The 27,153-nt window shown below is 43.8% G+C and overlaps 1 protein-coding gene across 1 annotated transcript in view; it reads right to left on the reverse strand.

Moving 5' to 3' along the window:
- The window catches only part of LOC140393469 (uncharacterized), a 470,641-nt gene that overhangs the window by 24,832 nt on the left and 418,656 nt on the right, over window positions 1-27,153 (reverse strand). Inside the window, exons 182-193 of the mRNA XM_072479798.1 lie at window positions 25,527-25,729; window positions 23,898-23,986; window positions 19,764-19,894; window positions 19,490-19,611; window positions 15,959-16,109; window positions 11,811-12,029; window positions 10,385-10,555; window positions 7,927-8,067; window positions 4,844-4,896; window positions 4,007-4,124; window positions 2,750-2,835; window positions 155-281 (exon numbers count right to left, since the gene is read on the reverse strand). Coding sequence (XP_072335899.1) covers window positions 155-281; window positions 2,750-2,835; window positions 4,007-4,124; window positions 4,844-4,896; window positions 7,927-8,067; window positions 10,385-10,555; window positions 11,811-12,029; window positions 15,959-16,109; window positions 19,490-19,611; window positions 19,764-19,894; window positions 23,898-23,986; window positions 25,527-25,729 — 1,611 coding nt within the window. The remainder of the gene's footprint in view (window positions 1-154; window positions 282-2,749; window positions 2,836-4,006; window positions 4,125-4,843; window positions 4,897-7,926; window positions 8,068-10,384; window positions 10,556-11,810; window positions 12,030-15,958; window positions 16,110-19,489; window positions 19,612-19,763; window positions 19,895-23,897; window positions 23,987-25,526; window positions 25,730-27,153) is intronic.

Raw genomic sequence — 27,153 nt, forward strand, 5'->3', positions numbered from 1 at the left:
CACAAGTTGACAGTGGATAATCTAATCTTTCTTGCACAGCAGACAAGTAGGGATGTGTTGCCAGCCACAAGATGTACAAAAAACATATACCCCAAATGTCAATGTTCATTTCATTAAATACAGATCCTATTACTAAATTGGACTTTGTGCTTACCAGGCATTTGTTAGCATTTTCCAATAGATTCCTCCTTCTTCGAGATCCTTGAGGCAAAATGTTAAGGTTGGCATGTCCAACTGCACGGTAGAAGTCTGTGCAAGTTTCATTTGAGAATGTTTCAGGGCTAAAAAGTTGAATATTGCAGTTTAAATTTCACTTTATGATTGATTACACGTTTTTTGTTTCTTAACCTTTATACTATAAATGCTGACCTTTCATCTGTCATCATCATTATCATAGCGGAGCTAGTGGAGGAAAACAGCAAGAAAAAATTAACCCCACCACCTTCCACCCAAATTAAGTCTGTGCCAGGAAGGCCCATGATCAACTTTCCCACCCCGCCGCTAAGTAAGGCCCTGATAACTAATGTCCAATTAAGGGTTCTTCCTGCTGTTGTTGGTAGAACACAGTGATGGGCAGACCTATTGCCATCCAAATAGCATGATATGCAAACCAGTGTGGTCTCTGGGGTGGGGTGGGGACAGTGTCAGTGCAGGGGGGAGAGAGTCCCTCCTTCGAAGGCACTCAGTTTCTGATCAAGAGAAAAGACACCGGGCAGGGACATGATCCACTGAGAGTCATGCCACCCTTGCCCTTGCTGCTGACTATGCTACAGCTCCCTCTCCACTACCCCTCCCTTATTAAACCCCTCTCCTCATCACATAACTCTGGCCTGCACTGTGATCACCTCCTGTGCATGTTGTTCCAGTAGCAGTAATCGGCTCCCGAGTGGTACTGCTGGGCAAAAGGGCTCCTAGCTTCTGATTGACCAACAGCTCTTGGCCGGAGGGACTTCCGCTCCCATGGTCCTGATCCCATGGCCTTTTAATTGTCTGAGTGGCTCATAATATGGCAAGCCTTTCTCAAAAGGAGGCAACGTGTGTGTCTCACCAATTGGCAGCTGAGATCTCCAGTCATCTCCATAAATTTCCCCCAAAATATTGGCTTTAAAGAGTCTAGATTTTAAATAATTATTTGGATGGTGACACTCCTCCAAATTCCTTTTGACTCGCTGTTAATGAAGCACGTTTGACAATATTTTCATTTTCTGGTTTCTAACGTTTGGAGATTTTAGGGCGAGAGGAAATTACACAGAGATAGACAGGGCAAAGGCATGAGGGATTTGAAGATAAGAAATAAGAATTTTAAAATAGAGTTGTTTGGTGACCTGGAGCCAATGTTGTTCAGCGAGACAAGATGATGATGATGAACAGGATTTGAATTTTGCATGAACTCAAGTTTGTAGAGGGCAGAAGATGAGGGATAATTTTGGAATAGTCGATGTCTGGTAATTTTGGAATAGTCGATGTCTGGAAGTATCAAAAGCAGGAAGGATGGATATTCAAGACTAGAAGCTATAAACATACCAATTCTTGTGAAATGAAAGTGGAATAAACATTTTGTACTGAAAATAACTGTTTCCTGGAAGGCTTTGTCAAAGTCCCGCATAAGAGATTATTGTGCAAAATTAATGCGTGTGGGAATGGGGGAAATGTATTGAGGTGGATAGAAAACTGGTTGGCAGAGAGGAAACAAAGAGTAGGGATTAATGCGTCCTTTTCAAATTGGCAGGCAGTAACTAGTGGGTTACCACAGGGATCGGTGCTGGGACCCCAGCTATTCACAACATATGTTAATGATTTGGATGAGGGAACAAAATGTAACATCTCAAAGTTTGCAGACGATACCAAGTTGGGTGGGGGGGTGGGGGGTGGGGGGGTGGGGGGGGGGGTGGAAACTGTGACGAAGATGCAGGGATCCTACAGCATGATCTGGACAGGTTGGGCGAGTGGGCAAGTCAATGGCAGATCCAGTATAATTTGGATAAGTGTGAGGTTATTCACTTTGGAAGCAAAAACAGGAAAGCAGATTACTACCTGAATGGTTGTAAATTGGGAGAGGGGAGTATGCAGGGGGACCTGGATGTCCTTGTTCACCAGTCGCTGAAGGTAAGCATGCAGGTGCAGCAGGCGGTAAAGAAGGCTTCATTGCGAGAGGTTTCGAGTACAGAAGCAGGAATGTGTTGCTGCAATTATACAGGGCTTTGGTGAGGCCACACCTGGAGTATTGTGTGCAGTTCTGGTCTCCTTCTCTGAGGAAGGATGTTTTTGCTCTCGAGGGAGTGCAGCGAAGGTTTACCAGACTGATTCCAGGGATGGCGGGACTGTCATATGAGAAGAAGAATGAGGGGGGTTCTCATAGAGACTTATAAAATTTTAACGGGACTAGACAGGGTAGCTGCAGGGAAGATGTTACCAATGATGGGTGTGTCCAGAACCAGGATTCAGGGTAAACCATTTCGGACCGATATAAGGAGACATTTCTTCACCCAAAGAGTGGTAAGCCTGTGGAATTCATTACCACAGGAAGTAGTTGATGCTAAAACATTGAATATATTCAAGAGGCGGCTAGATGTAACACTTGGAGAGAATGGGATCAAAGGCTATGGGGAGAAAGCAGGATTAGGCTATTGAGTTGGATGATCAACCATGATCGTGATGAATGGCGGAGCAGGCTCGAAGGGCCAAAAGGCCTCCTCCTGCTCCTACCTTCTATGTGTCATTTGTCTATTCAAAACAATGCAAATCTTACTCGTAGAATAACAAGACATCCTCAGGCAAAGCAGAAATGTTTCCTGGTGTTCCGTTGGGATTCAGTCTTCTAGCCATGCATATTAGCTGAAGAAACAAGTTTGCACCATTAAATTAAATTCACTATACATGTAATTAGACCTAACTTTTGTTCACTGTACATTTATTAGTATGTTTTCCTGCTTATGGACCACATGGTTTTATCTAAAAAAAAATCAAATAGATTTTAATTTAGAGCAAACGATGAATAAACAGTTTTCTATTCTAACTGATGTTAAATTATTATAACCCGTCCACTGATAGAGTTAAAAACAGACCCATATATTTTTGCTTCAGTTGTTCACAAAGCCAGAATGCTTCTAATTTTAACTTAAATTTTTGATGTTACTTCTCTAAATCTTATTCAAATTAGTCAAATAGTTTTAAGTAAAATTTGTTACGATTAACACACTGGCCATAATAGTTTTGTTTGTCGATTTATGCTCCATATTGAGAAAGATTATTGCTATACGCAATTGATAGGTTCAAATGGCTTTATTTCATTTCTAGAATGTAGATTTTCAATGGATTATAATAAATGCTAGCATCTGTGAATATCTTGGGCACTTAATTCTGATTTCCCTCTAAGTGAAGCAAGCAAAAATGGTAATTTATGAACATTCATTATTTTCAAATGTCTTGAAACAGAATTTTAGATTGAATTTGAAATAGTTGCAACTTAGTTAAGGAACCAAACTTTTTAACAAAAGGATTGAAATTGTGCTGCTTAATTAAACCTGTTGAGAAATTCCTTAGACCGTATGTTTAAAACAGCATTCATCGATAGAAAATAAATTATTTGAGGACTTTGTGAAAAGAATTCAGAAAAGACTTGTATATAATTAACACATTCATTGCTTATGTAACACAGCACAATCTTAACACAAGGATGTAGATCTGCATAGTATCCTTACAGGCTTCAATTAAAATGTAGCAGAACACAATAACTATGGGCGGGATTTACCGACCAACCTGCCGCGTGCTTTTCAGCGACGGAGGCAGCCCACCAGCGGGATTTACCGACCCCGCCATTGTCAATGGGATTTCCTGGCCCCGCCATTGTCAATGGGATTTCCTGGTGACTGCATCCTGGAAACCCATGCACTGGCGTGGGACTGGAATATCCTGCCGGCATGAACAGCCAGTAGATCGTGTCCTATATGTCACTTCCTTCTATGTTATATAGATGAAGTAAAGTTTAATATTTAAATTAACTGACCTGATCATGGCTCAGTGAAGTCTTACCCTTCGTGGCTTTAACAAACTTCTGGAATTGTTCACTGTTCAAGTTCTTCCCTGCTGCACAACTGAACCCTTGAAGAACGGAGGTTGAAACGCTGCAATGTAGAATAACATGTTGGCAATGAGATTTTCATTAACTAGCATTTAGAAAACAAGGGTCTATTATAATGGTATTATCTTTCTCCACCATTTTATACAGATTACAATTATTGCCAGGTGTTGATGATCTACAGAGTCTGATTAACAGTATGTATTTATTAAGTACAAGAAGTAGTAAAAGGTTCAAGCTAGGAGTTGGCTCCATGCTTGTTTCTGCAGATAGCTCTGTCCAATACTGGACAGACCCCTAGTTGCAGGTCATGTATTCGCTTACATCACTGTGCAGGCAGTAATGTACTCAGTCCCACATTAAGCCTATAGGTTCCAGACCCTTATTCTACAATAACGTTTCTTTTGAATTGCTTTTACAATATGCAGTTCATGTACTATGAATCTAACCAGTGTCTAGAAGTCAATTCCTTTCTCTGTAAGATTAATTTTAATTGCTCAAACTGATCATGACTCAAATGTGATTCTGGAACTATAAATAATTGAATATTTTGGAAGAAACAGATATTCCACCCAAGCAAATATAGGATTAGATCATTTGCAGATCTAAAAAAGTATTTTCTGTATTTACTACTGATTGAATGCCTATGTGATATTATTGTATAATTGCTATCAAATTTCTGTCTTGTCATTTCAACTAAGGCATTTAACACAACGTTAGTACGCCCTATGAAAATGTAGAAAATGCATTTGAGAAAATACTTACTCATCAAAGTTTATGGTAGAATTTCCTGTCAAAGTGCCAAAAAACACAGCAGCCTAAAATAAAAATCATAATCATAAACTGTACACCTGTTTTTGGGAATTTTAGCTCATTAGGAGCAGTTGTTATTCATCTGTACAATTAGGTCACAATTATTCAAATTGAATTCTAAATGTTAAGAAAATAATACACAGGGGTTAGCCTAACGGGCAGCACTCACGACAACTTGCAAGAATTATTGCACTATAGTTTTAAGGTACATGGAAACCGATATTGCTTTTCTCTCTAAACAGGGGCTGTTTAGCACAGGGCTAAATCGCTGGCTTTGAAAGCAGACCAGAGCAAGCCAGCAGCACGGTTCGACTCCAGTAACAGCCTCCCCGAACAGGCGCCGGAATGTGGCGACTAGGGGCTTTTCACAGTAACTTCATTTGAAGCCTACTTGTGACAATAAGCGATTTTCATTTTTCCCTTCCATTATTACAAATTGCACACTTTAAAACAGAAGTGCAAAAGCTATAAATAATGAGCAAAATTGCAAATGGCAGATTGTTTACCACACGAGGTTTGGTTCAGAGCAGGTGAGATTTTTAAGTGGTGCAATGGAGTAGATGAGCAATGGGAGGATTTGTAAACAATATATTACAATCTAGCTAGGTGTTGCAAGAAATATAGAAGATATCAGCATATTGGGCGCGATTCTCCGACCCCCCACCTGGTCGGAGAATCGCCGGGGGCTGGTGTTAATCCCGCCCCCACCGTGTCTCGAATTCTCCGCCACCAGAGATTCGGCGGGGGTGGGAATCGTGCCACGCCGGTCAGCGGGAATCGCGCCGGTCGGCGGGCCCACCCCTGGCGATTCCCCAGCCCGCGATGGGCCGAAGTCCCGCCGCTGTCAACCCTCGCCAGCCGGCGTGGATTAGACCTCCTTTTCAACGGTGGGACAAGATGGCGCGGGCAGGCTCCGGGGTCCTGTGGAGTGCGCGGGGTGATCTGGCCCCAGGGGGTGCCCCCACGGTGGCCTGGCCCGCGATCAGGGCCCACCGATCCGCAGCGGGCCTGTGTCATGGGGGCACTGTTTTTCTTATGCCTTCGTCATGGTCTTCACTATGGCGGGGGCGGAAGAGACCCCCTCCCCTGCGCATGCGCAGGGATGCCGTGAGCGTCTGCTGACGCTCCTGCGCATGTGTCGCCTGGCGAAGTCCTTTCGGCGCCGGCTGGCGTGGCGCCAAAGGCCTTTCCCGCCAGCCAGCAGAGCGGAAGCCGCTCCGGCGCGGGCCTAGCACCTCAAGGTGAAGGCTTGGCCCCTAAAGGTGTGGAGAATTCCGCACCACTTGTGGCAGCCCGACGCCGGACTGATCCACGCCGTTTCTGGCACCCAATAGCGGACATTGCGCCGTTTGCGGAAAATCCCGCCCATTATTAGGAATTGTTATGCAACAGACCTACCACTAAGACACAAAATGAATCGGTAAATTATTAAACTTCAACTGCCCCAGTGCTAAACTCTTATGCAAAAGTATTTCAATTTTACAATAAAATGCAAAATCAGTATCATGCTATCTGTTTTAATTTTGTTTAAACATAAAGGAAGCAATACATTGTCCCCAGCTAGCATTTTGATTGTTGACTAAATCCCTTAATCAGCGAAGAGTAAATTCCTTGCACATAAACAAGCAATTCAAATGTAGTTAGAGACTTATGTAATAGGACAAACTTCTGTAATAGGACAAGATGGTGCAATGAAGTAGCACACTGCCCATTCACCTTTGTAATCTGGGGCGAAATTCTCCCGAAACGGCGTGATGTCCGCCGACTGGCGCCCAAAACGGCGCCAATCAGACAGGCATCGCGCCGCCCCAAAGGTGTGGAATGGTCCGCATCTTTGGGGGCCGAGCCCCAACATTGAGGGGCTAGGCCGACGCCGGAGGAATTTCCGCCCCGCCAGCTGGTGGAAACGGCCTTTGTTGCCCCGCCAGCTGGTGCGGAAATGACATCCCCGGGCGGCGCATGCACGGGAGCGTCAGCGGCCGCTGACAGTTTCCCACGCATGCGCAGTGGAGGGAGTCTCTTCCACCTCCGCCATGGTGGAGACCGTGGCGGAGGCGGAAGGGAAAGAGTGCCCCCACAGCACAGGCCCGCCCGCGGATCGGTGGGCCCCGATCACGGGCCAGGCCACCGTGGGGGCACCCCCCGGGGCCAGATCGCCCCGCGCCCCCCCCCAGGACCCCGGAGCCTGCCCACGCCGCCTTGTCCCGCCGTTCAAAAGGTGGTTTAATCCACGCCGGCGGGACAGGCAATTTATCGGCGGGACTTCGGCCCATCCGGGCCGGAGAATCGAGAGGGGGGCCCGCCAACCGGCACGGCCCGATTCCCGCCCCCGCCGAATATCCGGTACCGGAGACTTCGGCAACCAGCGGGGGCGGGATTCACGGCAGCCCCCGCCGATTCTCCAACCCGGCGGGGGGTCGGAGAATGACACCCCTGAACTGGAAAACAATCTTTGCGAAAAGGATAAAAGTAACTGGACTAGATTTTAATTTTGGAAGGAGCAGGGGCAGGTTATTTACTTGCAATACATGATGGGTAATTTTTCTTTTGATTTAAGTCAATAGAATGCGGAAGTGGGTAGGATGAATAAAGAATGTTTAATTCTCAGTCGATAGATTGAAGTGGTAATTAGTCCATCTCCCTCTTCCAACTCTTAGGGTGCTACACAAGATGTGCTTGGATAGTATGCCAAATTCTTATAGGCATGGATATTCAGCACAAAGCTGAGCACACTTTGGCATTCTCTTACTGAGGAATTACAGGGATCACTCCAGGTAAGAGAAATAGAAAATTTGTATCAGTGTAATAAATGGTGCTCTTTGGAGGGTAAGCAAAATACTTGGAACCAAATAATCAGAGATTTAATCTGCATCTGGCCTATGCTATGCCTCAGTTGATACTAGAACTGGTTTCCAAAAGTGAAAAAGTTGTCTACGCCACAGCATTGGATCTTTGCACCTAGAATATGAAATTTCACAAAATATTATTCAGACTTTTTATTTGGGCGAGTTTTATGAAACAATTAAACAGCTTACTTGTTCCGGTATCCATTGCTTATTATTCACAAGGTTTAGGTTAATATTTCTGGAAATCAGTCGAGGCAAAGGTATTTTGGTTGCAAGCTTAGATGGAACAATCTGGATTGCTGTGATGGGATCATTTGAAGATTCAATAATCTAAACAAGAATCAAACACATGAAAACATTTAATAAGAGTGAAGTAAAGCACTCTGTTTAAAAGATGGACTCCTACTCTTGGGAAGCTTAAGGATTTCTAGATTGGAATATATGTTATTTAATAGTGAAACTCCTTCACAAAAAATGAAAGTGGGAATAGCCAAGTATAATGGGTGGAATTTTCTAAGGGTCTTCGCACATTACTTGCACATTCCAACACCCTTAAGAAACAATGGCAGGTGGTCTGCCCGTGATTTTCTGCTTTTGACATTAATTGATCCAACAATATGGTGATCACAACCAGTCGGCAATCTTTTGATAAGATGAAGACTGGACATGAGGATTGCCTCAAAGTTCTGCTCAAACAATCCAGACAACAAAGCAGATGTACACAAAAATCCCAATAACATTTCATAGTTTCAATTTCAGAGTAGAAGGATGGAAGGCTGAATGTTATCCTAGAGGTTTAGGTATTTTGTGTTGTCACAAAGAACCTTGTACGTCCAAATGAAGTACAATTAGCAACAAAATATATTTTAATTGTACAGCATTATTCAATAAAGTTGATCAAAACATCAGACCTCAGCATCATTTTGCATATTCTAATCTAGTATCATCTCAAAACAAAAATGTTTAAGCTTTATTATTTTCCTGGGTACACTATGGTAAACAGGCAGCATCTGTACCAACAGCAAAAGTAAATTTATATTGAAATAAATTCTTCATCTTGGTTTCTTAATGCAGAACCTTCACTGAAAATCATGCCAGAACTAATTACAGCAGGGGAATAAAGTACTGTTGCAACATTTGAATTGCTGTAGCTGTTTAAAGATACAGACCGACAACAGTGTGGGGGAAGGGCAGGGTGGGGCATATCAAGGGCATGATTAAAAGTGAAAGAGGTCTTCTTCCTATCAGGTAGATGGGCAGAAATTATCCCCATACATTTTCTTTTTGTTTACGGTTTATTTAATTCAATTTTATGTTCAATATCCTAAAGGAGTCAGCTTGTGAGCAGCCTGTGAGCTGCCTTCATGATTGCTATTCATGTGCACAGCTTTAGAAGGAAAACTGGTGGTGAGTTTGTCCCCGAGTGTTGGCTATGTTTTTAGAGATGAGAACTAGTCATAGGCATTCCCATTTCATGTTTGTAAAACAATATCTGCCACAGCACCACATAAAAAATGTGGTATTTATGATGAGCCATCAAGGAAACAAATCTGACATGTAGAGAACAGCATTCCAGTTGAGACTTTCTGATTTAGTACTGGTAGTTAGATGCCCTATTTGCCATTAGTATATAATCAGAAGATAGTGAATGTATTCCAGTTAACAAAAAAATACACCGTGTGTCTGCAGTGTTCTGATATGTGATGCCTCTTGATTCCTCAGCATCTGTACAGATTTGAAAATTTTACCATATTTATGCAGCTATAAAACTGGGGCTAAAACCTTAGCAGTGTGGATTCCATTTAAGTGCTGGTGTATGCCTGCCTGAAAACTCCTGGGCAACTCTGCTGAAGTCTCTGGGAACGTCAGGAGGAATGAGGGAGGAGGAAGAAACGTTGTCTGCCCAAGCAGTGGACAAATCTATCCCCTGGCCCCACTTGCGCCATTTCATGGGCTGTCACGACACTTTATCTGATATGGCAGATGCTAAAAATCCATTGCCCCATTGCGCTGAGATGTGAGGGAGTGGAGACTCTTAGGCTTGGTTTCCAAACCCCAACTCTTCCTGCACCATTGGCCTTACAATAAAAACAGGTGCAGGGAGCTTTGGAGGAGTTACCTTGTGAAAGATCAAAGTCTTTTGAAGTACTGATATTAACTAATTATAAAGAACTTGAGAATTTTGAAGGAAGTGTAAATCGTGTTGGTCACCAGTACAGGCTAAGTATCCCTTATTCAAAAGTCGAAAAGCTCTGAAATTCACACTTTTTTTCGAGCACCAAAATCATGTTTCAAGTCCTCAGTGTCTGCTGTTCCGAGCACTGTGGCCGAACACACGCGTGCACGAGTTTGTTGCACCAAAAGAGTTGAAGCTGGTAACTGGTTCTCTGTCGGGAGGGAAGCCGTGCACCCCCCGTCAGACACAGCACAGATCGGCGACTCCAAGCTGTGTCCGAGGGTCTTTGCAGCTTGGTATTACAAAATTCAACAAATTCGGTAATCTGAGACACTCTCGGTCCCAAGCATTTCGAATAAGGGATACTCAACCTGCGGAACTCTAAATTCAAAAGCTGTATTAAGTCCTGAAAAATAAAATAAAATAGCAATTATTATTCCACCATTGTATGCATATTTATTGGTCACTTACCTTTTGGACAACAAGTACTTTCACAGGCTCAGGAGCAAGCAACACATTTTCCACAAAAGTAGTGTCGGTCGCAACAATAGCAATCACACTGCTATTGATATTCTTTATTTCATCATTTGAAAGCCCAACTACTAAGGTTCCTAAATTCAATAGGTTGGTAGCATTGTTAACCTAGTAAGTAGAATATAAATTGTGGTTAGACGTCATGAACTCTAATCATTTGGCTATTATTCCCTCAGTCTGCAGACCCCTGGCCTTACACAACGCCTGAATGTGATTACATTATAGGGCGCTTGATTATGCTGGAGCATGTTTCAAGTCATTTATCATGTATGGTGGCTTAATTTATAAATCATTATATTAGGACTGGATTTAGGTATAAATCTCATTAGAATGGGGATCAATGGGCTGAATTTCTATGGAGTCTGAGAGACTCCATGGAGGAGTGAAAATGGTGGCCTGAACCCATTTCCAGGATTCCTGACCCCATTTCCGGAGTTTCTGGTTTTTAAAGTGCCTTTTAAGCGTGCGGGCTGGTTTGGGTTGCGAGCCGGCACCTTGCATCCCAGACCTAGCCAGCTCCATTGCAGAGATAGGCTTGTCCTAGCCCTTTGTCAGGCTGGGCCACGTTTTAAGGAGGTGTGGTTCATCGCACCTCAGGGGTGCCATCAGCCATAGTCTGCACAAAGGAATCTTTTGAATGTTAAGTTCTAATAGTCCTCTTCAGGCCCCCATCATGCCAATGGATGCCTTTCATCTACCCCCATTCCCCTGATGCCCCATGAAAAAAATGCTTCGCCACCCACCCACCATGGACATTCACTGTGCAAAACCAATTAACCCTATAGTGAAAAACCGGCAGTGGGGGAGATGGTTGAGAGGAGGGCCTTATCTTTTTCATTATAACTGGGGAAAAAGGCCACCGCACCTCGGTGGGCCTTTTAAACACCTGGCAGTCCCTGTGGCTGCCTCTGAAATCTTTCCCATTTCAGCTGGTCTGGCTATAGCTTGAGGAATCGCCCTCCCCCCCCAACCACCACACTCCCCTCCAGCCCCCCCCCCCTCCTCGACCCCCAATCCTGTCTCTCCTGGCACTTTCTCCTGAGATGGGCAGACCAAGTCAGGAATCTTTCTGACTCTCTATTCCCCTCAAGGATGAAAATCCAACACGATGACTCTGTCCATATCTTCTGACACGAGAGGTTGTGTACTCCTAATTGGGGGAGAAAGTCACAGGGGATTTGTATGGTGGGAAATTATGTAGCTTCTGATTTCCATCCATTAATTGTAATTGGCAGTGCATTGCTTCTTGCATTCAGCAGGTTTTCACCATGTGCTTGTAATGCTCCTAATTGGCAATATGGAATCAGTCCTATATTGTTCATTAATTGCAGAAAAGGTTTGCTTTGATTTATTTAAATCTTACCTGAAAGTTGATACCCGTACTGGTCAATTTCTTTATCAATGCATTAGCTTTTCCGTAAGTCCAGCCATTGACTTGACGCAGGCTGCCCAAGGAGTTGAAGATATTACTTCCACCAATCTTACTGATCTGTGTTGTTGACAGTCCAGCAGCTGATTGGCCAAGATTAGTCAGAGTATCGGAGGAGAAGTTTGTAATTTTACTCACTAGAGCAACTGCAAGCTGCAAGAAAATACAACCATCGGGGTTTTCAGATGCATTGTCCTCATCGGTGCATGAGATCTTACTGAATAATAATTTGCAGGTATAGTAGATTTTACCAAAAGGAATGTTTTAAGGTTTTAAAAGCAATGAATGAAATAGAGAGGTAAAAGAGTTTGAATGCCAAAGATTAATCAGATAAGGTTATATGAACAAAGAGGGAGCAGGAAGTTGAACAGTGGGGGAACAGAGGACAGGGAGGGAGGCTAGAGAAGGTTGCAGAGCTTGATGGGGCATGGATATGGATACATTTGTAGACAAGGGCATGGAGTTTACAGCCAATCTGTTGCTTGATGGCTAATCAAAGTGGATCAGCGTGGATGAGGGTAGGGCAAAAGGCATCTGGGGCTCAGTGTGAAACAAGTTGTAGACAAGGAGGTTTTAGTGTATGGAGGTCAGGAAATCAACAAGGAAAGCATGACAGAACCCAAAACAAGAGGTAATTAAGACTGGACAATTTTTTTGTCAGTGGGTAGAAAGCGAGACTTGAAACTTAGTCCTGGATTGAATAGAACAATGAGGTTGTGTGAATTCTGGTTAGCTTGAGTGTGGAGTCAAAGGAGAGGAGTCAATAGGAAATGTGTGGTGTATTGGCAGAGATTGAAAACAAAATCATTGGTGATTTTAGTGTTTAATTATAGTACAGTCTGAATTATTAATGTTAACATCAGACAATAATACTGAAATAACAGCACAAAAATGGATCCAATCCAACAGGAGCTAGATTTTCCACTCAATTTACATGGAAAGAAGAAGGCAGGAAATACAATAGTGAATAATCCGCTCGTTCCCTGCCTAGCCCCACCATTTCTGGGGCTACCTGCTGGATATGATAGAATGTGCAATGGTCTCAATATTAAATCTCCCATGACAAGCAGTTGGGGTTAGGGAGATTAAATGTTAAAAATTGTGAATTATGCAGTGACTAACTCACCTCCTGATTCTCTAAACCTGTCCACCATCCATGCATCTGCCACCATGTTACATTGGCAAATTGTGCATGCCCTGTTTGGCGAGGCATGACACTTCATTAATATATTTATATCAGGCTCCCACATCGCAAATGGAAGCATGGTTTAAAGTTATTAGCTATGTTTTATGGGGCTCAGGAAACCTGGCAGCAAATTGAAGGCTAGCTGCCAGCTCCAGCAGACATGTGCTTTTCAGAGCACTCTATGTAAGCGAAGAAGAGCAGGATGCCTTCCTAACCCCTTCAGCAAGCCTTTGGTCTCCCTTCTACCAGAGGGAGCCTCTCCTCGCTGCCGCAACTGACAACCTCCCGCACCTCCAGCCTGATATCTCTGTCGCCTTTGCCACATTCCGCCACAACCCCCACTCCCAAACCAAATCATGAACTCTTACTCGCCACTGTCGGGAACCAAATTGATAGGCTGGCCAGCTACCAAACTGGAAGGAGGTTGCAGCTGCCAATTTGGCCAGCAAGAGGCAGCAGAAAATGGTAATTATAAATTTAGCAGAATCTCAGCATTCCTAGCCTCTCCAGGACATTCCATCCCCCCCAAATACTTTCCTGCCCTGGATCCTACCCACAAACATCAGGGCAAATATGCATGCCGATCTGTTGAATATACAAATATAAAATCCAACATACTTCCTGTCATTTGCACCTTAGCAATGATGGATGCAAGGGAGGTCTGTTGATCCAGTGTTGTTTTTCCAAAAGTATTTTTATTGAAGTCATTTTACATATATACACACAAAGGGAATAAAGTCCCTGAATGAGCGCGTTTAGCCGCGTGTTTCCTGGCACTCGCAGTGCCAAGAAACACATGACTATTCAAGCGACTCGCTTTGAGTAAGGGGCCTAAACGGGCAACGCACGGCCGAGGCCGCACATAGTCCCGTTTTTTTAAAATGGAGAGCTCCGCTTGGCGGAACTCCCTGTTGTAGCGAGAGATCGGACGCTATTTTTAAATGGCGCCCCGATCTCCGTGGCCCCGTAAAGAATCCCCGACAGTGGCACCCTGGCAGTGCCCCTTCCAACTGGCAGTGTCACCTGGGCACTTTGGAAGTGCCAGGCGGGCTCCCCACACCCCTTCTCCTGCCGATCAGCCATATCCCTTTTTGAGCCAGCCCGCGTCATGCGCCCCTCCAGGCCCACCCTCAGATGTAGGCCGCCATCTCCCCCCTTCCCATCAGCGCCACACCAGCCACACCCATGGCAGCAACCCCTCTAACCCCAAACAATAAACCAACTCCTCGACCCCACGCCTTCCTCCTGGCAACCCCACTTTACTCCTGTTAACTAACCTGCCCAGCTAGCATGATGACCCCCGCCCAAGACCTCTGACTTCCCCTCCCCCTCCAGGCCACCCCCCCAAACCTCCCAACCGCCAACAAACAAAGAGAAACAAAAGGCACACTCACCATCACCACTCCTCCATCAAAACCCACCCCAAATTGCCCATCTCATTTGCCTTACAATGAACACAAAGCTCCTCTCCAAAGTTCAATGTCCTCACGCACCTCCCAAGCCATGGTCCTTCAGAAAGTCCATTGCTTCCTCTGGCGAGTCAAAATAAAATTCCTGCTTTTGTTGCGTTACCCACCAACAGGCAGTGTACAAAACCCTGAACTTCAACACTTTCTTAAAGAGAGTCGCCTTTATCTGGTTGTACCCGGCCCTCCGCTTTGCCAGCTCCGCACCCAGGTCCTGGTAAATCTGCAGCTCACTCCATTCACAGGTGCATTTCTTGGTCTGCCTCGCCCACTTCAGAACGTTTTCCTTGTCCAAAAATGGATGCAGCCTCACCACCATCGCCCTCGGTGATTCCCCCACCTGCGGCTCCTCCTCAGCACCCTGCGCGCTTGATCAACCTCGAGGGGCCGGTTGAAGGCCCCCTCTCCCGTCAACCTCTTCAACATACTTGGCGGCCTCCACTCCCTCAATGCCCTCAGACATCCGGACAATCCTCAAATTCTGCCTCTTAGAATGGTTCTCAAAGTCCTCCAATTTCTCTCTGAGCATCTTCTGGCTGTTCAACACCATCCCCAGCTCTGTCTCAGCGAGGCCAGCCATTCCTTATGCTCCTCCACCGTCTGAATCGGCAGGCCCTGTGCTTCCTGCCTCTTATCCACTCGCTCAAATCACTGCTTGAAGAGACTCCACCACCTTGGCCAAATCCGCCTTCTTCTGCTGCTGGAATTTGTTATTCAAAAACTCCATCAGCTGCTCTGTCGACCACTGGGCGGGCAGCACTGCCCCCTTGCCCTCCAGCACTGCCCTCTGTCATCTTCACCTGGTCTAGCTGCTCTCTCTTTTTGTGGCACTTCTCATCCATTGATTCATACAACAGCCTCACCAGAGTAGTATTACCTTCCCTGGGCACTCATATACTTTTTGCCCTGAAATACCACACCATTCGGGTGGGGAAGGACCGAAAGAATCCACCTTGAGTGGGAGCCACCAAATGTGCGACCCCTCACTCCATGGCTGCTGCTGGAAGTTGATCTTAACCTGTATGAAATCGATTGCTGAACAATCAATTGTATATCTACAAGCACAAAAATTAAAATTAAATTAAAGACAGTTCTGAAGGAGAGTCGTATTAGACCAAATCATTAACTGTTTCTCGCTCCACGGATGCTGCCAGACCGGCTGAGATTTTATTGCACTCTGTTTTTATTTAAAAGCTAAATTATTTTGGGGCGGGATGCAGATTTACTGACAGCACTGTGGTCACTGGCACTGCGATGCTGTGACAAGCCTTCATAAAGCTTGTCACAGTCAGCCTTTGCCCCACTGGCGAACGCCGTGTGCCTATCAAAATAAAGTAAATGGCACAGGCCAGGAAATAAGCTTGGACCAAGGGCACATCTTTGCTAATAACGATGTCCTGCCACACTAAAGGCAGGTAGAGAATTCCTACCTGCATTTGTTCATCTGTTGGTGCTGTTCCATTTGTGCTAGGAGTCTGGCAAGCTTTGTTTGCTTTCTTGAGCAGAGTTATAGCCTGCTGTGCTGTTAAAGATTGAACTGTTGAGGTACCCACAATAAAGCAAACCAAACTGTCAGGAATGCTGCGTAAAAATTGAGAACACGGACACCAATCAGAATTCATTATGCAGATGCAGTTGGGAAATGCAACACAATATAAAGAATAGTAAACCAACAAAGTAAACACTGTCACATTCATTAAATCACTGGCATCAAAAGCAATATGTATTCTTTAATTTCCATACTGTTTTTCCTTAAAAATGATCAAAAGTGCATTGAAGACATTGAATTGGATTAAAATTTACAGTAGCAATCTGATTTATTTACAGAGTGAAGGCCAAATAAACAAGTGCTTCTTGGCCTTTTGGATCAAGTCCAATGTTTGTTTCGGTCGGCTTGGATTTAGCATGTCTATTTTGTGGGGATGATGAATTCAATTTGAATTGGTTTTTGGAGCAAGCAAGAAGATGGATTAAAGGCTTTCTTGTCCATTCTGAGCATTGGCTCTGTAACTCAGCTGGTAGAGACGAGGACTGTAGATGACTGAAAATTACATCCTGAGGAATCTGATTCAATTCCCATTCGAAGGAAACCCCCTCACATTTGGGTTCCTCCTGTGGCCTGGTGGTATAGGTCACTGAACCGGTAAATCACAAACCTAGAACAATCCTCTGGGGTTCCAGGCTCAAATTCCACCACAATATATGGTAAATCATCCTGTGGCAGGTGTGGCGAGCTGAAAAATAATTTTCGTTGGCGTTGTGTTGATGTCTGAGTTACCGGGTCTAGTTGTAGTTTTGCCGCCCTGTGTGGCAGAGCAAGCTTGCCACGATGCCGCTGGGCTACATGCAAGATGAGAAGGTCCGGTTGCAGCAGCCGGTGACCCTGCACCGCCAATGGCTGAAGGACCAGGAGGTGAGCCTGCGTGAACCTGTCCTCTCGACCAATAGCAAAGAAGCTGTTTCCTGGTTCTTGGAGGGATTCCTACAGCCGTGGAGTCCTGGGAGAGTTTATACCTGCAATACAGGCTAGTGAACTTTGACTAGGTTGCTGATTCCCGCCTGGCTTGTCCATTACTACATGAAGTACCATGTTGAAGTCAAATGGTATGGTATAGTAAGTGTGAAGCCGAAAACTTTCCCGGGCGAGTGGTATTGGACACAGAAGAAGTTATTCCACCAATGTAACAGGGCGAGCAGGTTGGGCACCACTAATCAGAGAACATTATTGATGTTTTGCGTCAAAGGCTAAACAGTTAAGTTTCCGATACAGTTGCTTATTTTGATAGACTTATTTATCATTAAACACTGATTTGCCAAGTAAAAAAACTCTGGGAATTTTTTTAAAAATAGGTGATTTGATGGGAGTTGCTAAAACTAGTAATTAGGGTGTTGATGAGGTAAAATAGATAAACTAATTTCAATGATTGCTGAGTTGTTAGCTAGAGGGTGTCAATTTCAGATCACCATAAAAAGAAGAATTGGTGAGACCACTGCAAGAGTACTGTGCACACTTTTAGTCATCTTACTTGAGGCCGAACACTTGCATTGGGAGCAATTCAGATAAGAATCACTAGGCTAATTCCTGCGTTGGCTAATTCCTAGGTTGAAGAGGTTGTCTCATGAGGAAAGATTGAACATGTTGAGCCTATACTCATTGGAGTTTAGAGGAATGAGAGATGATCTTAAAGATTCTGAGGGGACTTCCGAGGGTGTTACTGAGAGGATATTTTCCTTTGAGGGGGAAACCTAGAATTAGAGGGCACAGTTTCAAAATATAGGATTTGCTATTTAAGATAGAGATGAGGATCCTCTCTCAGGGTCCTTAGTGTTTGGAATTCTTTTCTCCAATGAGAAGTGGAGGCTGGGTCATTGAACATATTCAAGGCTGAGTTAGACAGATTTTTGATTGACAAGGGAGTCAAGGGTTATGTGGAGTTGAGGCCACAATTACATCAGCCATGATCTTTCTGAATGGCAAGCAGGCTCGAGGTGCCGAATGGCCTAATCCTGCTCTTATGTTCTGATGCAAAAGAAGAGTTTTAGAGTATTGTCATGTAGCCTTGTTAGGATATGGAACAGCTGAAAAAGGACTGGAAGCAGAACCCAGAATAGCTACTAAAATCTTAAAAAGAAAATAAAGGGGGAATGAAACAAAGTGGATGACAATGTTGTAGGACTGGCAATGGCAGGATAGGTCATATGGTATCCTGCTGTGCTGCAAAGTTCTATGGTTCCAATGAACAATAGCTCTGATAAAAATGCTTATCAACTGTTAGGTAATTTACAATTCATTCTGATATTAAATTAAGTAACAAGGCACAAATTTTCCAATAGAAATGTTTAATGCATTTTCAAAGTGGAATGTGCCACCATCAACATCCTGGAGGTTATCATTAAACTGAAACTTAACTGGACCAGCCATTTAAATATTGTGGCTATACGATCAGGGCAGAGACTGGAAATTCTGCAGCAAGTAACTCACCTCCTGACTCCCCAAAGCCTGTCCACCAACTTCAGGGCAGTACATGTCAGGAGTATGATGGAATATGCTCCACTTTTGTGGATGAGTACAGCACCAATAACATTCAAGAGCCCGGCCACCACCAAGCAAAACAACCAGCTTTATTGACATTCCATTCACCACCATAAACATTTACTCTTTCCAGCAATGTTATTGCTGTACTACTACTAATAATCTTTATTAGTCTCACAAGTATGCTTACATTAATACTGTAATGAAGTTACTGTGAAAATCCCCTAGTTGCCACACTCCAGCGCCTGTTCGGGTACACTGAGGGAGAATTCAGAATGTCCAATTCACCTAACAGCACGTCTTTCAGGACTTGTGGGAGGAAACAGGAGCACCTGGAGGAAACCCACACAGACAAGGGGAGACCATGCAGATTTTCGCACAGACAATGACCCAAGCCGGGAATTGAACCCGGGTTCCTGGCACTGCGAAGCAGCAGTGCTAACCATTAGTGACATGATGCAGTGCAGCAGCAAGGTGTACTTGTGACATGAAGCACTGCAGAAACTCAACAGGGCTCCTACAAAAGTACTTTCCAAAACCACAAGCAGCACAAGGGGAACAGATACATGGGAACACCACCAGTTGCTTTTCCCCTCCACGTCGCACACCACCCGGAAAATATATTCCACTGTTCCTTCACTGGGCCAAAATTCTGGAACTCCTTCCTAACAATACTGTAGATGTACCTGCACCACATGGACTGCAGTGGTTCAGAAAGGTTCACTGCTATACCTTCTTCAAGGGCAATTAGAGATGGCTAATAAATGCTGACCTCATCAGTGAAGCTCATGAATGAAAAGAAAGCGGTAAATGCTTTCAAGCCTTCTCCGAGTTAAAGAAAACTAATCATTTCAGTATTTAGATCTATTAGACTCCCAGTTATGCGAATGTCACTTTAACTATTCTGGAAGTCGTAAACAGCAGATACCTTGACACATTAACAGCTGTATTTTTGAAGAGTGCACTGGCGTAAAGCCTCTGGATATCTTCAGGAAGCTTCAGACTCTTGAGAAGATTTATATTGTCCTGGTTGGCCGCAAATATCTGTAACTGTAGAAAGCAGGGGTTAATATGCATTAGGATTTTCACAGCAAATATTATATTTAATGGACAAAAGGAAGAGACAGGACAATGAATTCATTTGTAAGGATAAAAGAAGAAAGGAAGATAACTCAAGGTACTGAATACATTGTTATACATACTGTTGCATTATTGGTGAGCATAGTTAGGTCATCTGTGCTTGTATAGATCAGAAATTTCCCTAAGTAATTGGCAAACCAAGCAGTAGAGTTCAGAGCTGGATCTCTGGCATTATAACATCTTGGTTTGGGACCTAAGTAAGTAAACAAAGTGCAATTAGAACAGCATGAAATCCAGACTTCCTCCTGTATAAGTGGATCTCCTGTGAAATCCCTGTAATATCAATGAATTTTCCCCACAGTATTTCTTTTCCAATTAAGGGGCAATTTAGCAGGTCCAATCCACCTAGCCTGCACATCTTTGGGTTGTGGGGGTGAGACCCATGCAGACACGGGAAGAATGTGCAAACTCCACACGGACAGTCGCCCGGGTCCAGGATCAAACCCACGTCTGTGGCGCCGTGAGGCAGCAGTGCTAACCACTAGGCCACCATGCCGCCCTTCCACAGAAATTATTAATGATGAAGTCTGGAATAGATTTGGTAATCTGCAGCTTTTGGAAGTTCCGTCTCGTAGCAAAAGTGCATAGATGTGGGAGTATCTATAAAACAAAATAGTGCTGATCGAATAAGGAGTGAGTGATGTACATAACAAATTCAATACATGTGATATGGATAAATTAAGCCACCAAGTTACTGATATATATCAGGAAATTGCTCTGCACTGTCTCTTCCATGTTTACATTCATATTAATGGAAAGAGTACAGAAGGGAGTTTAAAAATCAAAAGGTTTCATTCATTTCAGCCCAGTAATTGTCTATGATATTATTTTCTCTGCTATTTTACTGAAGTAAGAATTGTTTGCAGGTTACTACTGGGTTTTAATATTTGAAGCATTCCATGTGTTATGGGTCCGGGTTTACAGAACCCCAAAGTGTTTCATGGAGTTTAACTGACCCACAACTTTTAATAGATTGTGGTGTGGGAAGCACACGGCGTACTCTCCAGGTGTGATACAGCAGAAATGGACAAGTGGTTTTTAGAACAAAACAATGTTTATTCTATGAACTCAAGTTAACCTTTTTAAAACAAACATTGAATATCTTAACACCCATTTCTTCAAAGATAACTTCAAAAGACTACAACACTAAATAATCCTTCAAACTGTTCCTTTAAACATCCAAAAGACTTCAAACCTTCAAATATAGGAGCACATTAGGTTACATTCAATATATTTATAGTCTTTGGATTGCAGAAATCAACAGACCAGCTCTGTGTTTCTTCATGCAGCTCACAGCAAAAACACACAGACACTCCCAGCTGCGTTCTCAAACTGAAACTCAAAAAGCAGAAGTGAGCTCAGCTCCCCCCACCCTCTGACATCACTTCAGTAATATGATCAGCTCCATTTCTTAAAGGTACATTGCTTAAACATCCATTTCTTAAAGGTACTCTCTCATGACACATGTCCAAATGCAGCAAGACAATATTAAGGCTTGGGCTGACAAGTGGCAAGTAACACAGGTTGCAAATACGCATCACACAAGTGCCAGTGTTAGGAAACCAAAGGTGATTTTAAGGGATCCATGTTTGTAGTGGTAAACATTAGAAATAAGGTATAGTTTTACGTGGGTTTAATTTAATGTTTCTGTGCCTGGAAGGCACCTCTCATTAGATTCATGCTGGGCAAAGGCGTGAGTGTGTGTGTGGGTGGGTGGGGTGGGGGGTTGGGGGGGGGGGTGCGCGCAGTTTGTTTAAGTTCCAACTGGGATTCTATTGTGATATAGAGAGGGCTATGGCATGAAGAGTAAATATAGTGGCTTGGCAACTAGAGGCCCTTGTAAGCTGAAAAAATCCTTTGCGTTTTAATTTTAGTTGGAAGCTACAGCAGTTTTGTAGATAGACAGCTAAAATTAGCGGTTTTAAAAGGCTAAAGAGGGAATATCTCTCTCAGCTTCGTGATACGCAAAAGCACACAATGGTGTATTGGTGCTCTAAAGTGCAGCTAGTTAAGGAAACTAGAGAAATGAAAAGAGGTTTCCAAGTGGTCTGAGGTTAAAGGTACGAGAACAGTGGACGTATTCAATAAAGATAGACAGAGCTCAGAGAAAGCCTGAGATGTCAGAAATACATCAGAAGTGATTTTCAGGTTTATGAGAGATCACTACAGTCTATGGAGCATGAATTGAAATATATGTGGGAATTAGTGGCTGGAAGTGTGTAAAAGCAATTAAGTCAAAGAAGTCCTGAAAGAGCTTGTTGTAAAATCCTGGCCTGGATTCACTGGTCAAAGTGGAGTGGAAGCTCTATTCACAAGAGTCTTTTGGAAAATATGGGGCGGGATTCTCCGATATCGGCGCGATGTCTGCCGACCGGTGCCAAAAACGGCGCAAATCAGTCCAGCATTGCGCCGCCCCAAAGGTGCGGAAGTCTCCGCATCTTGAGCGGCCGAGCCCTCACCTTGAGGGGCTAGGACCGAGCCGGACTGATGTCCGCCCCGCCAGCTGGCGCGAAACTGACTTTGCCGGGCGGCGCATGCGTGGGAGCGTCAGCGGCCGCTCACGGCATCCCCACGCATGCGCAGTGGAGGGGGTCTCTTCCGCTTCCGCCATGGTGGAGACCATGGCGAAGGCGGAAGGAAAAGAGTGCCCCCACGGCACAGGCCCGCCCGCGGATCGGTGGGCCCCGATAGCGGGCCAGGCCACCGTGGGGGCACCCCCCGGGGCCAGATCGCCCCGCGCCCCCCCAGGACCCTGGAGGCCGCCCGCCCCGCCGCCCCCCCCCCCCCCGTCTCAAAGGTGGTTCAATCCACGCCGGCTGGCGTGGGTTGACAGCGGCGGGACTTCGGCCCATCGCGGACCGGAGAATCGGCGGGGGATTTCCACCAACCGGGGCTGCGCGATTCCCGCCCCCGCCGAATCTCCGGTGGCGGAGAATTCGCGACACGGCAGGGGCGGGATTCACGCCGGCCCCCGGCGATTCTCCGACCCGGTGGGGTGTCGGAGAATCGCGTCCATGGACTTGATTCTGGAATGCAAAGCACTATTAGATAGCATGATTATGAAAGAAGATTTTATAGCATGTTTTGGGGAGCAGAGTTTGGAAGCTCCTGTGTGACAATCATCTGGGGGGGATTCTAATCATCTGGGGGGATTATGAGGAGACATTCACCTGGGGTTTCAGAGCAGAGTGCATGTTTGACTACAGCCGATCTGTGTGTTAATGAGACAATTGAAGCTTTAAATGTACTTTGATAAGCTTAAAATCTGTGTGTATTTGTTAATCTAAGGGGGGAGTAAAGGAGTATTATATTCAAATCCAATTTTTTAAGTTTAATAAATGTTTTTCTTGTTGTTAAAACTAATTAGCAGTCCTGTGACCCTGTTCCTCCACATTTGATTGAAGAAAATTAAAGTTATGGTCTATTAAGCAAGGATTCCATTCTGGGATCTTCTCGTCCTGTTACATCATCAACTGGGATCACAACACCAGGCAATAACTATCTCCAACAATAGAGAATCTAACCATCGCCCCCTTGACATTCAATGGTATTACCATCGCCGAATCCTCCACAATCAACCATCCTGGATTGGCACCCTAGCCAATAACATTAATTCTATCCACAACCAATTCACAGTAGCAGCCGTGTGTACCATCTACAAGGAGCACTGCAGGAACTCACAAAGGCTCCTTAGATAGCACCTTCCACACCCATGACCTCTACCATCTATAAAGACAAGGGAGGCTGGCATATGGGAACACCTGAAGTTCCTTTCCAGGTCTCCTACCAACTTTACTTGTAAATATATCACCATTCCTTCACTGTCGCTGGGTCGAAATCCTGGGACTTCCCTAGCAGCACTGTTGATATACCTACAGCACAGGGACTGCAGTGGTTCAAGAAGGCAGCTCACCACCAACTTTTCAATGGTGGTTAAGGGTCGAAAATAGCTGCTGGCCCAGCCAGTGACGCCCACATGGCAAATAAAAGTTGCCATGTTTAAATGGTTCAGAACCAGAACATATCAAAGTTCCTCGCTATTACCCGAGCCAAATTCCTACCCCCCAAAATCCATTCAGCTATTGCATTTGTAGAAAATGTAAATGCAAAACAGAATGCAGGTGAAAAGATCATGAGCTCCGATATTCAGACCTTAAAATCTGTCACCAACATAGGGCAAAATAAAAGCTGAATACCTTTACGTAGATAGGTTCTGATACTCTTGTACATTTGTTGCTGAACGTTTGTTGTAAATTCAAAGAACCGTGCATTCAGGGTCTGTATTCTAAAAGCAAAATTCAAAAAGTGATTATCAAACTTTTTAGTGAACATACACTTTTAGCTTGGAGATAATATTGGTAGTGAGATATGGGCGTTATCAATTCAGTCACTAAATTGATAACATCTGTTTTATATGGTCACCTAAAGTCACAATTATTCCTTGCTTTGTTAGTAGACTGGGCTAATATTTCCAGCTTTAGATTACCAGCTGGTAGCCTTGTAGTCTAGAAGCATCATTTTCTCAACGTGCAACTGGCTGGCAAGAAGATTGGACACTCCGTACCAAACTTAGTGGTTGGAAGGCTCTGCCCAAAGCCTGAGTTGGAAGATTACTGCAATTAATAACTTCAAGGAACTTGTATTCTTATTTTCCCTCATCTTTTAATCACAATTTGGTCATTACTTTCCCTGCAGTCTCCCTTAGCCAAGAGGCACAGCCTAGACTATGGATAGCTGTATCATTTTCTCCCAATATGATCTAGCTGGTTGGAATTTGACTCCACTCAGCAACACAGCATGTCAGCCATGGCTCAGTGAATGGTACTCTCAACAGAAAGTTGAGTATTCAATTCTTATTCTGGGGACTCGAGTTTAAAAATCCAGGTTGATACTCCAGTTCATCACCGCACTATTAGGAACTGTCATTATTGTGTGAGATATTAAACCAAGGCCCTTCTGTTCTTTCATTTGGACATAAAGGAAGGCATATTGTGAACAAGATCAGAGGAGTTATTTTTAATAACCTGGACAATATTTATCTTGCAATCAACAACAGAAACAGATAATTGTTTGTGGGATCTTGCTGTGTACAAGTTAGCTGCCACATTTTCTATCATACAACTATGGCTGCATTACAAAAGTACTTTATTGGTTGTAATATTCTATGGGAATATTCTATTCTGAGGTTGTAAAGGCGCAACACAAATGCAATGTAATATAAATACAAACAGACTTTGTAAATTCAAAGTTTACATTGAATGGTAATAAAACAACATTTCTGTTGTTCTGATAATTCTGTCATTAACTCCATAATGAATTGCTCTTTCGCTACCTCCACGTTGTTAATTGGGAACCTGCTGCTAGGTCTCCGCATCACTTTTCTATAACTGTACTAAACAGTGCAGGGAGTCCCTCAACAATTCCCTCGACTTTTTAGTGAGTAGCATTTGTCTTTCATTTGGATGCAACGTATCACAGTGTGTTCAAGCCATCATAAAGGGGGATGAAGGATGTGTACGCCCAACTATTCCATTTGAACTCGAATGAACTGTGCCACCATGCCATTTAATATTGATAATAATAGTTCCATAGGAGAGAATCAACAATCTTTGGAAAACGTGGTCAACATCAGATAAAATGCAATATTTGGCTATTTTAAAAAACAATAATGTAATTGAATAAACTGAAATACAATGTAAAACAAAAACAACATTTTTATCAGTCTCTCGCCAAGTAAATTGTTAAGAATATTGACAATTAGTTAAGTGTATCAAATGTTTCAAAGGAGTGGAAAAATACTTTGAAATTCAATGCTGAGAACATACATGATCCGTGCTCCATTGCAGCTGACATTGGTCAAAATTAATTCAGTCAAGTTTCCATTCAGTCCTGGGATCAGCAGTTGAAGCCTAGTACCAAGCCAGGTCTGGAGTTCAGTTTCATTTGAACTGGAAATAATTGGCTCAGCACGATTCAGAACTTCAGTCAATAAGGTAAACCTCACTTCTGGGAGCAATGTTACATTGTTCTGGAAAAGTTAACAAATAGTATGAACTGAACCAAGTTCTATCAGGTTAAACCGTATATACACATGCTCAAATTCACATATATGCACTCTTCATATAAATAAATTCTTAATCTGTTAATCAAATTGTCACCAATTACCAAGTTGTTCTTCATTTAGCAAGTGCTGGTTTAACTTGTTACACACATGTCTAATTGGAAGATGGTTGCGACAAACTGAAGTGATTTCTCTGATCTCCTACCATGGATTGTTGTCTTTAATTTGCTGATACAGTAGCTTTTCTCGGATAAAGGATTTGATGATTTATGAGGAATTTCCTGTGACTTTGATGCAGCATTGCACAGAATATTAATTTGGATAACTATGAAAATTAACTTCTGCCTATACTTCATTGAGATATTCTATTGTTTATCATGATAAGAGGTTTGATGATATATGAGGGGATTCATTTCATGTAGCATTGCACAAGATATTGGGTTGGCTGACAGGAATGACAGCGCAGCGATAACATCACTGGGTCAGCAATTCAGGGGCCAGGACTGATGCTCTGGCTCTACCATTAATATCCTGGGGTGGGCGGGGTTCCCATTGACCAGAAACTTGAGTGGGTTCCAGGTCCATCTGTCAGGAGCAGAACCTGCTCAATGATTTTACCACAAACCACCTGCTAATTGGCTACCTGTAGGCCCACCATCCAATTAAGTACAGCAGGAGTTAAGTTGCTGAACATCCATCTGGCAAACGGAAAAGCTGGAACCAGTCTGTCTTGAACATATGCTGTACTGGGAATGTTTTCTTTTAATATAAAGTGCAGGGGTGCCCGATAAATAAAGGCTATCAGATCAAGAGGAGAAAACACAGCTGTGATTATTTAAGTGGCACCATTTTTGGTCTTGGCCACGGCTGACTCATTGCTCGCTATGGCGTAAGAGAGCAACAGAATCAACCAAACAAGCCCGATGTTGGGTGCATCATTGGCAACAAATGCAGCTGTGTATCATATACAAGATGCACTGTAACAACTTGCCATGCCTTCTTTGACAACACATTCCAATCCCGGATCCTGTACCACCAAGGAGGACAAGGGCGATAGATGTTTGGGAACACCACCACCTGCAAGTTCCCCTCCAAGCTTCAGACTATCCTGAATTGGAACTATATTTCTGCTCCTTCCCAGTTTTTGATTCTAAATGCTGGAACTCCCAACTAATAGCGTTGTGGGCGGACCTGCACAAGAAAACTGCAGCAGTTCAAGAAGGCAGCTCACCATCACCTTCTGAAGGGCAATTAGCGATGCACAATAAATGCTGGCCTTGCTAAAGATATTCATCTCATCAGTGAGAAAAAGTTACAGGATTCATGGTTACATTTGGTTGGACACTGTATTAAAATTATCATTCATTTATTGTGATACGATTTATTTCTCA

Source organism: Scyliorhinus torazame, chromosome 17 (genome assembly GCF_047496885.1).
Source record: "Scyliorhinus torazame isolate Kashiwa2021f chromosome 17, sScyTor2.1, whole genome shotgun sequence".
In the NCBI taxonomy this organism is placed as follows: domain Eukaryota; kingdom Metazoa; phylum Chordata; class Chondrichthyes; order Carcharhiniformes; family Scyliorhinidae; genus Scyliorhinus; species Scyliorhinus torazame.